At 39.0% G+C, this 15,454-nt stretch overlaps 1 protein-coding gene across 2 annotated transcripts in view; it reads left to right on the plus strand.

Moving 5' to 3' along the window:
• The window catches only part of LOC109857730 (F-box only protein 11), a 7,592-nt gene extending 3,620 nt beyond the window's left edge, over positions 1–3,972 (plus strand). For both annotated transcript variants that reach the window (XM_020434345.1, XM_020434346.1), the window contains exons 2-8: positions 185–499; positions 713–1,507; positions 1,599–2,451; positions 2,566–2,786; positions 2,966–3,184; positions 3,264–3,471; positions 3,555–3,972. In XM_020434345.1, coding sequence (XP_020289934.1) covers positions 185–499; positions 713–1,507; positions 1,599–2,451; positions 2,566–2,786; positions 2,966–3,184; positions 3,264–3,471; positions 3,555–3,684 — 2,741 coding nt within the window. In that variant the 3' untranslated portion in view covers positions 3,685–3,972. The remainder of the gene's footprint in view (positions 1–184; positions 500–712; positions 1,508–1,598; positions 2,452–2,565; positions 2,787–2,965; positions 3,185–3,263; positions 3,472–3,554) is intronic.
• Positions 3,973–15,454: the final 11,482 nt, after the last annotated feature.

Here is a 15,454-nt window from a genome sequence, read left to right on the forward strand (position 1 = left end):
ATTGTTTAATGTTTATTCGGTATTTAAAAAATGATTTCTATTGTATGTAGTTTTTTTTTCATGAATTATTTCTCTTTTCAAATGAATGATGCAATTTGCTCTCAGTTCTAAAAACTTTTCCAATGCACAGTGCAAGCTTTTTTTTTTTTTTTTTTTTTTTTTTTTTTTTTTTTTCTTTTTTTAGCCGAAGCATGCGACCTGCCGTGTCCAGCATCAAATCAAATACTGCCGGGAGGTGGAGTTGGCAGTGGAGGCGGAGGAAGCGGCGGACGCGGCTCGTCCCCTAGTGTATCCGGGGTGGCTGCGCCTTCGCCGTCTCCTCAATCGCACTCGTCCCCATACGACTTGAGACGCAAAAGTCCACCACATCCGGATCCGGCGCCTGGCACAAGTTCCGCTCTACCGCCATCGGGTGGCAGTAGTATTGCTGCCACGGTCGGTTCGTCGTACTTACCTGCGAGGAAACGACCGAGACGAACGTGTTCACTGTCCACAGATGGTAACAGTTTAAATTAACGATTATTTATAATTAATTTACGATTAATATGTAAATTCCACTTTTCTGTGGTGTGTAAGACTATAAAAAAATACTCTTAAATAGATCAAAGAAAACTCTGAAACTATTCTCTTGGTTAATGTTTGAATTTCAATTTTATTTATTGTGTTTTTTGTCTAATGTTCTAATGACACGTAATTTTTTATGGCGTAAAAGGTATAAACACAAACACAGCAGCGCATTATCTTCAGTACGAGCTGCCGGATGAGGTGTTGCTCACAATATTCAACTACCTTATGGAGCAGGATCTTTGTCGAGTCTCGCAAGTCTGCAAACGCTTCCAGGCGATTGCAAACGACACGGAACTGTGGAAGTCATTGTATCAGCAGGTCTACGAGTATGATCTGCCGCTGTTCAATCCGGCGTCGTGCAAGTTTGAATTTGTGTCGCCCGACGAGTCCGAATATCAAAATCCGTGGAAGGAGAGTTTCAGGCAGCTATATCGAGGTGTGCATGTCAGACCCGGGTTCCAAGACTTGAAGTTCAAAGGACGCAATCTGCCGTACTTCAATACCATTCAGGGCGCATTAGATTACGTGGACGAGTACAGAAGTAACAGCGGTGCCTCGGTGAGCGGCGCCAGTACAGCCGCAAGCGGACAGGGTTGTTGCAACAACAGTTCTCAGACCAATGGAGAGGACACATCGACGCAACATTTGGTGTTTCTTCACGCTGGCACGTACAGAGGCGAATTTCTCGTTATCGATAGCGACGTGGCGTTAATTGGTGCTGCGCCGGGCAATGTCGCGGAATCCGTTATTCTCGAACGAGAAAGCGAGTCGACGATGATGTTCGTAGAAGGTGCGAAGCGCGCTTACGCTGGACATCTCACGTTAAAGTTCACACCCGATGTTACAAGCACGGTGCCTCATCACAAACATTATTGTTTGGAAGTGGGCGAAAATTGCAGTCCTACTGTTGATCACTGTATAATCAGAAGTTCGAGCGTAGGTGAGTATACGCGATAACACTTTGTTTACATTAGTCTTAAAGAAAATGGAATGTGTACATTGTGAGATTTTTTTTTTTTTCTCATTTTTAGTGGGTGCTGCGGTTTGTGTGTCTGGCGTTGGCGCGAATCCGTTAGTAAAGAATTGCGATATTTCGGATTGCGAAAATGTCGGTCTGTACGTGACCGATTACGCGCAAGGTACGTACGAAGACAACGAGATTTCGCGGAACGCCCTAGCCGGAATCTGGGTGAAGAACTATGCGAATCCGATAATGCGACGGAATCACATTCATCATGGTCGCGACGTTGGCATATTTACGTTCGATAACGGACTCGGTTACTTCGAAGCCAATGACATTCACAACAATCGGATAGCAGGTTTTGAGGTTAAAGCGGGTGCGAATCCCACTGTTGTTCACTGCGAAATACATCACGGTCAGACTGGCGGCATTTATGTACACGAAAACGGCCTGGGACAATTCATCGACAACAAAATTCATTCTAATAACTTTGCTGGTGTGTGGATCACGTCGAACTCGAATCCGACCATACGTCGGAACGAGATATATAACGGTCACCAAGGCGGAGTGTATATATTCGGCGAAGGTAGAGGATTGATCGAGCACAATAACATTTATGGCAACGCGTTGGCCGGCATACAGATCAGAACAAACTCTGATCCGATTGTCCGACATAATAAGATACATCATGGTCAACATGGTGGCATTTATGTACACGAGAAAGGTCAGGGTCTGATAGAGGAGAACGAAGTCTATGCCAATACCTTGGCGGGCGTATGGATCACGACGGGATCTACACCGGTTTTGAGGAGAAATCGAATTCACAGTGGCAAACAAGTCGGCGTATATTTTTACGACAATGGCCACGGAAAGTTGGAGGACAATGATATTTTTAACCATTTATATTCAGGAGTACAAATAAGGTAATTTGTTCGTTCGTTCGTAAAAAATCGAAAGCTCACGTGTTTCGATATTTATTTTTGAAACGTAGTGTTAATCAAGCAAGTTTTATGAACGCGTGTTTCTTGTTAATCTAGAACTGGCAGTAATCCGGTAATACGCGGCAACAAGATATGGGGCGGCCAGAACGGCGGTGTTCTTGTGTATAATAGTGGCTTAGGTTTACTCGAACAAAATGAGATTTTCGATAACGCAATGGCGGGCGTTTGGATTAAAACGGACAGCAATCCAACTCTCAAGAGAAATAAGATATTTGACGGACGAGACGGCGGAATCTGTATATTTAACGGGGGCAAAGGTAAAGTAGTACATATGTCGGGTTTGCAAAATGTCGATAATTCTCATATCGGTGGCCGATAATAAAATTTATATGGCCAGTGAAACCGCTTTCCAGTTAAAAATGTGCAAAGTACGCTTTAAACATTTATTTAAATGTAATTTGAAGAACATTCATAATGTTTGTTTCAAAAAATTTAGGTGTTTTGGAAGAAAACGACATATTTCGCAATGCACAAGCGGGAGTGTTGATCTCGACGCAGTCGCAGCCGATCTTGAGAAGAAATCGGATTTTCGACGGATTGGCAGCCGGCGTTGAAATAACCAATAACGCCACAGCCACACTGGAATTTAATCAAATATTTAATAATCGATTCGGCGGTCTATGTTTGGCGAGCGGAGTGCAACCCACGACTAGAGGTAAATATTTTGTTTCTTGCGAAAGTCATTCTTACAGTGAGAGAACAAAGAACTTAAAACCGTCGCGCACTCTTTTTAGGCAATAAAATATTTAATAATCAAGACGCGGTGGAGAAAGCTGTTGGAAATGGACAATGTCTGTATAAAATCTCATCGTACACTTCTTTCCCAATGCACGATTTTTATCGTTGTCAAACGTGCAACACGACGGACCGCAATGCGATATGTGTTAATTGTATAAAAACCTGTCACGCTGGCCACGATGTGGAATTCATCAGACACGACCGGTAAGAGATATTGCTTTGATCTTATGCGTCACTCGATAAACACGAATCGCGCGACCATTTTATTATTGCATAAATATTTCTAGATTCTTTTGCGATTGCGGTGCGGGAACATTGAGTAACCAGTGCCAGCTGCAAGGCGAGCCTACGCAAGACACAGATACGTTGTACGATAGTGCAGCACCCATGGAATCGCATACACTCATGGTCAACTAGGAACTAACCTAAAATTAATTTAAACAATCAAACAATGTTAGAGCCGTAAGTCCAATAATATTGCCAGCACACGCAGTAATCCGCGTTGCCGAGTTCTTTATAATGATCTCTACTTCACTCTCTGCTGTACACATACCGCATAAATATTTGTTGTTCTTTTAAAACTATTTCTATATTTGCAAAGATATTTTATTATTAATGTTAGCACGTGAAATTACAACGTTACGTGAAGTATAAAATAATATAATGTATAATATATATAAATATTAGGTCATTAAGTATGAAACTTGACAATACATATATTCTATATATATTTGCCAATGTTTCATATTTAATTACTTATAATACTAATATATATTACTAATATACTACGTATGAATATTATGTATATTATACATTATACATTACAATGCAATTTTTTTAGTTATTTTTACCTCGTCGAGATTAGTGAGATTATCTCTCATTATCTCTCTTACTTGTGTATCTATATTGTTTCTTATAATTTTCACTTTTTATTATCTTCTGCTGGAAGATTTTGATATACGTGCCTAAAACAAAGTTTTTGTTACATTGCGCATATCGCGTATCTATGTTAACGTATTTAAATGTGGATGATTAAATATAATACATATATGTAAGTATATAACAAAAAGTATTTATATAACTTTATTCGAGCATTAATTGACGGATAAATTATATATATATATATATTTTTTTTTTTTCGAAGTAAGAGATAGAAGACAATTGTTTTGTATGCATTACTGATTAAGTTTTATTGCAAATACCGTTATTTCTGTTTTCAAGTGGCTCTTGTTAAAGATTTTTAAGAGGGAGATCGCGTTTCTTGTGAGATCGAAAGAACAATAAAGAACTCGGCAATCAAAAAAAATCGCCAAAAAGCGATAGTAATAAAGTAACAAAAGAAAATCCTCATATGTAAAAAAAAAAAAAACACTACAATATAATATTAGGTATATCAAATTAATTTAAACGAAGGAAACGCTAGAGTAATCCAACTTTTCACGTGGTCCTTTTTATCAAGATTCCGCAATTCTCTAAAAAAATAATAATAATAATCTTCGTATAAAATAAGCGCAGTGCTGATCTGTGTAAAATCGAGGGTTAAAAGAACAAAAAAAAAAAAAGGGAGGAAGAAAACATGTGTATACGCCATATAATAAAAGACACTTTTCGCCTCCTAATGTGTGCGCTCTAACGAACTGCTTAAAATTCAAAGTCGCGATAACGTAGATAAGACGAACGTGAGTTTACACAGTGCGAAACCAGTGTATCCAGAATGTAAATTGTGTATATCGAACGCGAAGTAGTGACATTGAGAATGGATAATACAGATACTTGCAAGTCTTATTGCCCATTCTCAAACGGAGAACCGCATCAAACACCATATAATAATTTAAAATAAAAAACATAAAGCAAATTACAAATATACGGTTTGCACTCAGACAAGTTGATACAAAGAACAAAGACTTATTAAAAAAAAGACTTATTAAAATTACATCAGTGTAAAAAAGAAAATAAGAACGTAAGCAGTGTGTGTTGAGTGTCACGCTTGTCGGAATTGAAAAAACTAATTTGCGCAGCAACGAGGAATAAACAAGAGAAGACCGTAAAAAAGCAAATCAACGCGTCACGGAATGTTACGTGAACAATTAAGTGCAACTTCGATTGAATAAACTCGTTTAATCAATTTGTCAAGTCTGTGCGGTACAAATCTCAAAGGAAGGGAAGAACAAAACCGGGGGATCCGACATTATGAAGATCTGGAAGACATGAGCGTGCAACAAATGTCTAAAATATGTGATATACACTCACACAGGTGGAATAAATCAAAAATGAAAGATTAAAAACGCGCGTTCTGCTAATTTTTTCGATGTAAAACGTATATCTCGTAATTGTAACAGTTCCATTAATCGCGGTGGTGAAGAAATTGTGTGACGATGGCTCTAACGAGTTGCCTCCACGGGCGAAGTGCATAATAATTAAGTACGGACTGAAGATTTCGAAGTTAAATAAAAACCAAGAGAAAAAAGCGATGTGTGAAGACAAGAGTGTGTGCATACATGCGGGTGTACATGATGGTGTATACCAGTGAGAAAAAAAATAAAAAAAATGCGAAAGTTACAAGCGCTCGAAATGTACTGTCCGAAAAGAACAGTTTTTAAAAAAGAAATTTCGAATTTTTCAGAGTAATCCGATTTTTTTAATTAATTACGTTAGTAAAGTAAACGAGTCTAATCGCATTACTGTAATATTTCCGGGGAGCGGCATACGCGCTCCCCACGCGAAAGAAAAGGAAGCGCCTATTAGCGATATAATTTTAGACCGAAATCACTTTTATTTACACAAGTGGTATACATATATAGATAAGTAGAGGAGAGCGAACTGTCACGAGACATCATTATTGCGGATTTTTCGTTCGAGAAATTCAATAATATAATTCTCGTTATTGTATATGCGTATATATATATATATATATATACACATATATATATATATATCTTTTGTATGTTATATATATGACGGAACGGCGCATAAAAATTGCCTTCGAGCTTATCGATTCGGAAGAGTAATATATATATATATATATATGTATATGTATATGTATATGTATATTAATGCGGTTTGTGATTTCGGAAGAATTGTACATGATATATATCTCACAAAAATAGATGTGTGATTGGGGCGCAAATATATTATCGAAAAATAAAGAAAGGGCATTTTTTATGCGCGCGCTCGCGTTTAAAAGAAATGAAAACAAAATGTGTATCAAACTTTTGGGTTCTTGAGTGATATATTGTATGGTCTGTTGTTTTGTTTAGCAATTTGTTTAAATTTACGAGAATTTTTGTGGACCGTAATTTTGTGTGACACTTGAAGCGGAGAGAAACTGCAGAAGAATGCGGCGATGCGACAGCAAACGATACATCATTTTATCGTGCGTACTGTAATTAAGTGCCAAGTGTGTTCTTCGTTTCTCTCTTCCGAGTTGAGATTGTGCCGATTTTTTATTCTCTTTTCTTTTTTTTTTTCTTTTTTTTCTTTTTTTTTTTACAAATTTTCAAAGTGAATTCGAACATTGGTGTTCTGTGTTATATTTTTGAACAGAGAATCATTGTGATATATTTATAGACACGTATTTAAATATGTTCTTTCTTTTATCAAACATTTGAGATAGAGAAGGAAACTCGCGTGCACACGTATACACATTCACACACACACATAATATATGTACGCATACACACATACAGAGGCACGTGTGTTCGTCATCTCTACCGAGAGAAAAAAATAAAACGAAATTCTCGGAAGTATAAATTTATCATTGTCCGTGCGCGGAGCGGTTTTTCCCTCGCATGCGCGAGGAAAAGCATTTTTCTGCGATTTCTACTCTCTTACACACACACACACAACACACACCGAGAAAAAGAATTTTCCTGTCGCAGCAGAACTGTCACTGCTATTATTTATCCGAAAACGACAAAAATTTGCCAAACGTCACCAATTTCTTTGAATTCGATATCACACTTTTTCGCGGTTATTTATTGTGTTACATTTCAAAAATACATTGTGTGTGTTTATATTATACAGTAAAAGTGCAAGGAGAAGTTCAACGTGTTAATTTGTCATTTAAACGAGATCGTTTGCACATACACCGCGGAAAACTTTTACCAACAAATAAGATTTGTGTTCGTGACAAGTCTTCTTGGCCGCTCGTACTGTAAAAGCGACTAACAATACTCGCTGCGACAGTGACAAATTCGACTGTGTCAGCGAATTCTTCTTCTCTGCGAAGTTTTAAGTATGTATGTTGAGTAATGTTTCGAATACATTGTTTTTGCGCAGCAGCCGTGTATATATGTATGTACGTATAGAAGAGTATACCGAGGCAGCCAGCAACCAAGCAGCGAGCGATTCGTGGACTCGTAATAACTTCCCCGGACCGCTTCCACACTCTCCGCTTGCTCGAGCGTACGCGTTTTACGGCTTACACCCTCGTGACCTAAAAATCCTTAACACAAAAAAACAAGAAGGGGAGAAAAAAAGAGGCAAACAGAGGAACACACGTATATACACGCGCACCAAACGCGAGAGATAGGTAAAAATAGGCTTGCACAAAGAACTTCCACACTCGTAATGAATCGAGACTCTCTCGTATATTCGGCTGCGGTCTTAATGTTTCTGTTTCTAGTTGTTGAATTTAGATGGATAAGGTTTCGATCACACACACAAACAAACAAACATACACACAGCAATAGCAATCTGCCCTCTCTCCCTTTCTCTCCCCATCCTTCCGTTGTGTTTGTCATTCTCCCGTGTGTAAGATCGGCTGACGCTACAAAAAGAAAACGAAGAAAAATAAGAGCTTCATTGCACATTCACCAAAGTAACGATCGTTTCAAGTTCGCAAAGCGTTAGAAACAGACAGAGTGACAAGAGAGCGCGAGCAACTTGTTACAACAACAACAAAAACAACAATATTCGAACAGAAGAGATATTCTCAAGAACCTATCAGAACCACAATTTTTTCCTGCCGCGTACAAACGACGTACCACGCAAACGAGTTTCGGCCATTGAAACAAAAAACAAAAAAAAATGACAAATGTGAGCAACAGCGATGGCGTTGATTGTGCGTGTCGGATTGTCGAAGCTAATCGGATTAGTCGCAATTAATGCAGAAATCGAAGTCCCAAAAATAAACGGCGGAACGCGCGCCAATTGTTTGGACGCCGATTATTCGAGCATTGATTCTCGCTTGACGATCGATAACCCGAAGAGAGTTAACGAAAGACCGAGAAAAGCATTTGCGTATTGTAAGAGTTTTTATCACAAATTTGTATATATTATGTTTATATATATATTTTTTTTTTGTTTTTACCTTGTTTTTTTTTTGGTTTTATTTCGTGTTTATATATATTTTTTGTTTGAAAATTTTATATGGATAATCGAGATTTTATTGTAATTAGTTAAACTCAATTTTTGTTCGGATAATCGGTGTGTACGAGATGTTCTCGCATAATAAATTTCGCAATCTCCTTTTTAGTAGTTTATTAACAACTTGAAACGTGATTCGGGAATAAACTGTTCGGAGAGGCAAGTAATAATAAAATATACACGACGATCGGAATAAATGTGATATCGTGCAAGGAAGCGTATCGCGATTGAGAATCCTCGTCTTAATTTTGTTCTATCGATCTCTCTGTGAGTCGCGACGCTCTCGGATCACTCCATTCCATAAACAACCGTTCTCAAGCATTAACTCCCACGACTTTTCGTCAGCAAGTACTTGCCATTATTAAACGTTAGTTGCCATAGCCCCAGTGCGGTAGAGAAGCTAGATAGAATTAAGAGAGCACAGCGTTCTTGTGCAAACACACGGATCCGCAAAAAGATAGCAGTACATATATAATGTAAATATTAACTTGATCATTATATATACATAATTATATATATATAATTATATATAAACAAAATATATATTATATATATATATATATATACAACAACTTATATATATATTGATTGCACTATTATACAAAAAAAAATATATCATTGTCGATTATAATTTTTTATTTTTTTATCCTTTATTGTGTTAATTTACACGTATATGTTCCGTATATGTTTTCCGTCGGGACAAAAAAAGTTGTGTTCGCTGTGCGTTTCGCTTTTACGAGCTTAAAACGAGGCAGGAAGAGAAAGGTCGATCATTTTTTGTACGATTGAATAAACCAGAAATGCTACCAAGTAATTTATTTATTCCGTGAATTTCGGTCAGTAGATTTTGCACAGAGAAAAAAAAACATGCGACACGCTTAACACTCGAATTCTCTCAATGTTAAATAATAGTGCGACCGCAAAAAATAAGAAAAGAAAGCCGTATGTCGTGATTGTTCGTTTAAGATTGCGATCTTCGCACGTAATAATAATTACACAGCACTTAAGTAACATTACGTTAATCGCGAGAGACTGTATTAACCCTTTTGCGACCGTATATTATTGCGACGCGTATATTATTGCGTTTGTGTCACGCGCGGAATATCTAAATTATCGCGTTGCATGTAATGTCACGAAGTCAACAATAAGAAACACCAATTTCTTCTTATCGTTTATGTATTTAAACCGCTCTGTATTATTAATACAAAACTTTGTTTTGTTCTGTATTTTTTTCTTTTTTATTTGACACGCGTAAAAATTTTTGTTGGAAACAAAAGTCAAAGTGTCAATTTTTCAAAAAAAAACATCGAGAAAACGTACGAGACGCACGAGAGTCACTCACTGCTTCGAAAAAATATTTAAGAGATGAGAGAGAGAGAGAGAAATGACTGTATAAAAACTCACGTAAAGTCGCGTGAAGAAGGAATAAGTAGTTGATGATGATAATAATAATAGTTTTTTCGTGCGTGAGTGCGTGTTGTAACTTTTCCGCGGAAAATAGTCTTGTCACGCAAAACAAAAAGCGAGCGATCCTTTACTCGCGATGATTGTATTGTAGAAACCGCGCGAGAAATCGTTGTTTCGACTGATACATGTGTTTCTTCCTGACGACGGAAATGCAACGGAGTTGGCCGTAAGGTTCATTTTTCCACGGGTGCGACATCGAGAATTGAACTAGTCAAAGTTTCACCGGTTTCAATCTCCGATACGATGGAACGGAATCGCGATCGCATTGAATTTCAAGTTAGATGAGAGTTGAAAGGGAAAAAGGACGAGAAAAAAAAAAAAAAAACGCGCGCGCGAGCGAGAGGCGAAGAGTAGTTTTCAATCACGCTGTACGCGCGATTCCGTATGACTCCTCATAAAATGGCCCTAAAACAACAGCTCGAGTCTGCTTTAATCCTCTGCGAACCCGTGTTGAGTGTCTCTCCGACTCGACATTAAATTCCGGCCAGTCGAAACACATGTGTGTCGAAAAAACTATTTCACGTGCATACAAAATGAAATAATGTCTCAATTACCGGACATTTTTTAAACATAATAATTTATTAGACAAGTAAATATGATAACGGTTTCTCAATGTTTCAAATATTCTTGAAGATGTTTTTAAAAATATCAGTTCCCACAATTTTACGTGTACAAATATTTTGTTATAAATTGCTTCTTTCATAAGTGTGTCCGGTCATTGGAACAGTTACCTCGTACATGTGTATCTTACAATTGTACAAAGCTTCGAGCAAAGACTGATTTTAATTTTTTTTTTTTTTTTTTTTTTTTTTTTTTTTTTTTTTTTTAATTTTTTTATAAATTTTATACAACGTGCGACTGATAATCGAATTCACGCGAAAAATGAATCACCTTCAAGACTTGAATAATCGTACAGTTCGTGTGAATCACCGAAAGGATAAAAATACGCGAACTCTGACATAACGCGCGTCGAATTGTGTACGCGGGCACGCACGCAAAGTCTTTCGCGATCGATAAAACTGGGAGGAGAAGAATTCCCCTCCCGCGCTAAACCAGCTCGTATTATATATTCCAACATTTTAAACGCGCGGTTCTTTGACCGTTTCACATTAAATAATCTCTGTGTAATTGAATTATCTGTAAATCTCAGATTAAAAATTTTACCGGAAAGCTGATTACGGTCTCGTTAAATAATTAACGAGATAAGTGACATATTCGGCGTAACGTAGATCCGATTCCGAATCGAGTTACGGGACAAACACGGAAGTGTCAGCGTGAACGCGGCGTGTAAAGGACTAACTCTGTTTTAAGCGAGTCCGGGACATTTTCTATTTTTCACGAGCCAATAGTCGCGAAAATGTCAACGGATTGAAATCGGTTCAATTTCGGTCGGAGTTTGAATTCGAAACGTTCTCTATAGAAACGTTAAAGTGATTTTTTTCGCGGCAATGAAATCGTGATTGGCGTAAAAAGTTCATTCTTTTCGCAACGCGGAAAACTGAACCAGATCAAGTTACACGCTTTCGGTCCGTGGAAAAATACATGTAAAATAATCACGAGCGCATGTAAATACGTGTAATGCGCCAACGTGTTGGAATCTTTCGAACAGGTTAAATCACACGCGAGAAAAAAAAAAAGAGAAAGAGGACGCGGAGTACATGAGAGCGCGTGCCTTTTTGCTATGCTCCTGGTATATTATAATTGTCACCATTTTCGTTACATCGTAACGAACGCTTCGTGCTCGAGCGAACGAAAGGTTTCCCGCTGCGCATACACGTACAATATTACACGTCGACGATAATTCAGTCGAGTTTTGCTCTGTGCCAACTTAACTCTCGCGTATATCTTTTCTTTTTTTTTTTTTCAGCAAAACGGAAATCTTTCAGTATATAGCACATAATTTTTTCACCGAATGCATAGATATTCGCGTTTTTTGTATATTCGAGGATGTTGAGAAATGTTAGAGAATTTACTGCAATACCTCGCGCGCGGGAGTGAAAGCTCGAATTTTTTCGAGCGAGAAGAGAGAGAGAGAGAGATATTGGCTCCAAAAAAGTTTGCTTAAGAATCTACCGTAATGTCTGAAAGCAACGCGCGCCCGGAAAATCTGGGACAGTCTGTACAATATTTTTCCCTTTTTACTCGCAGAACGCGAAATAACGTCGGTCGTTCTCTTTCTCTCTCTCTCTCTCTCGTCTCGCTCTCTGTCTCTCTACGGTATTAAGTTATTCCACGCCTTTTGCAATATCGCGTGTTTTAGAGGTAATGTTCTCTAGCGTCACAGACAATACCTACGGGACTCTGTCGTTTACCGCGTCCGAATTACGGGCACCGCAAAAGCTTCCTATTGATGTAAATTATATTACCCCCTCTCTCTTCCCGCCACACCGGGGGAAGGAACTTTGACTTTGCATCACGCTGGAGAGTTAAGACGGCGGCGTAATCTACCGTAATACGAATTTCCCGCAAATCCGCGTTCGATGTAATCCGTGTACGATGCGCGTATAATCTTCCTTTGTTTCCGCTAAGACTTTCCGCTACGACTTGGCGAAACTGACGAGGAATGAACACGCGATTACGCGAAACCAGCTACTGTGCCTTGATTAATCGACCGGGTATATATTTTTCATTTCCTTCCCCGGTTCCCGCCCTTCTCCCCCTTTCGCCTCGAATTACAAGCGATGATCCGGAATGAGGTAGCTAAAATCGCTAATCGGTGCCAGTTAGCCCGGATTGACCGTTCGCACCTACGTCAATTAACTCTCTCACATCGTGATTAATCATGCTCTATATCGCGTTCTGCTTTTGTGCTATACAGGGTGTCCTGAATCTATACCCTCCGCCGTGTCTATCTATAGATATACTTTCGATCGATGTTTCGCGATGGGATTTTTCCTTAATGGAGATGTCTTCATTTGTCGCCGTGATTTATAGACAAACGACGACAGGAACGATTTTCACTCACGGAGAGAGACTACTACGTTTTCCGCGACGTAGTTGATTCCAAGAAAACGCGAGCTTAGAGACACGACTTAAACGACGATCGGTCTGTGGGTGCGCGTTTAAAAACGTCGAGGATTTTCCGTCAAGTGGTTAACGGGTGGTTTCTCGCTTCGCCTTTATTGCAGGGGGAAAGGGAAATGTCGTTGTGCGCGCGTGTAATTTCCGAGGTCTAGAGACGTTATAACGCGAATTGTTAACGAGAGTTAGTTGGTCAGTCGGTCAGGCGTGGTTAACAAAGTTTTTCTTTATTCATCCGCGTTATGGACGAGATATCTAGCCGAGCCGGGCTATAAACCGGGCCAGCAACGCGCGACTCGGAATAACTTCATCAGTGCTGCATGTGGCCCTCACGGCCACTCCGCTAACGTTAGTCAATTATTAAACCGCGGTCTACTAACGTGGCGCTCCGCTGTTTACCTCATGCAAAATAATTCTTAATTGAGCGCGCCTCTATAGAAGCAGGCGAAGCGTTATCATTCCGGAACAACTGTCGCGAATATATAAATACACGAATTGTTTTTAATATTGGACAAAAAACAACGGACAAACAACGTGGCGTCGGAGACACAATGTTTTTCCAAGTTTTTCGACTTCAGTTCGCGTAGTTCCGGAATTGCGTTAAAATGTTTCACGAAAAATTTGTAAAGTGCGAATTTTTAATCTTCAACGCATCTCGTGGAAAAATTGTAGTATTGATTTGTTGTTAATTTGACTTAGGCAATACGAGCAATGTACTAGGTTTTATTGCACTTGTTTTATTTTGCAAATCGGTATACAAATTCAAACGTTTCGATCCTAGTCTAAATCTTCTTCAGTGAGTTCAGAAGTAATGCAATGACAGACTGCACATCTTCAGAATGAATGGTCGAATTTGTAAAATGAAATGATGTCAAAAAACACAAAACGGAGCATACACTATAACAATAGTCAAAAACTTCTAGCGAAATGCCTTTTTATATCATTGCATTATTTCTGAATTCACTGAAGAAGATTAAAATCAAAACATTTGAATTTACACACCAATTTACGAAATAAAACTAAGTACAATAAGACCTAGTACCATTGCTCGTACTGCCTTTTCTAAATCATTTTAATTTCAACGAGTATCACTTAATGTGTTGTCAATTTCTTTGTACTGTCGAAACTGCAATTGCTTGTACACAGAGAGCGGCGTGTTTTTATCGATCATCCTCTCTGAATTTAATCTAAACAGTTAATTAACCAAGTCCGTCGGTGGCGATCGATCCTAAGCGGCTTTTCTCACGGAGAGAGAAGTGCTGAAGCGCGAGGCGATTCCGCTTTGGGACGAGGAGGAGGCAAAGAGCCACACGAACTCTTCGGGGTGGCGACCCCGAAATTGGTTGCGAGTCTTCCGCGTGTGTAAATAACTCGGTTCGCGCGAGCAGCAACAGCAACCTCGGCTCTGCCTCGGATTTTGTACACGAAACACCCAGCATTCTGATACCTTTGCGAGAAATTCCTTCGTTCATAATTGAAAACAAAAATAAACAGAAATAAAACAATTTGCGAGACGAAAAAAAGTGAAATAAAAATTCAAGCGGGGTTCAAATTGAAATTGGTGTGATATTGAATTTCGATACGCAAGAAAGTATCTTTGTTTTTTTTTTTTTTTTTTTTTTTTTTTTCGATACAAATTACAAAATATATTTTCGCGTTGATAACGAAAAAACTCGAACTCGTCTTGTTTCGCAATTAAAACGCACTTCTTTTGGAGCCAAAGTATTTCTCTCCGCGCACGATTTTCGATTTGGCAATGTCAATCGAGGGCCTACATGCGAGGGACAAGCCGCGCTCTGTTCAAGCGCACCGAACTCAATATTACGCACGGATATCGGGTCCGTCTTCGTAACGGAAGTGCAGCGAATGCACCAGAATGGTTCGCTGCGCATTCGTGACGAGAGGATCGGGGCTGGCTTTCTCTATGCTATTGAAACGTACAATAGAGATACATATGCGCAAAGGCTAGGCTAAGGTGTAACGCGATTAATGTTTCACTTCGACCCGACGTGCCGCCCGCTCTCGTTTGTTGCGCACAAAGTGCAGCGAGAGCGAGCACAGAGAGCTTTCGCGCCCTTTTGAAGGATTTCCGACGCGAGCGTTTTAAAGGGACGACGATGGCTGTCGTCGTGTGAGCGTTGGCTTCAAGCGTCGAGATGTCAATATTTTTTCGCGCGATATATCGAATCTTGCACGGCGCTTGGAACTGTACATTAAATATTTAGTAAAGAAAATCAATACTTCGAATATAAGCGATGTTTTATAAAAATGTATAGACGGATTTTTTTGCATCGCGAGTGTACAAAAACGTTTATTAACAATTTCGAACGCG

This window comes from Pseudomyrmex gracilis, unplaced genomic scaffold (genome assembly GCF_002006095.1).
Source record: "Pseudomyrmex gracilis isolate BER0280 unplaced genomic scaffold, ASM200609v1 scaffold_170, whole genome shotgun sequence".
NCBI lineage: Eukaryota > Metazoa > Arthropoda > Insecta > Hymenoptera > Formicidae > Pseudomyrmex > Pseudomyrmex gracilis.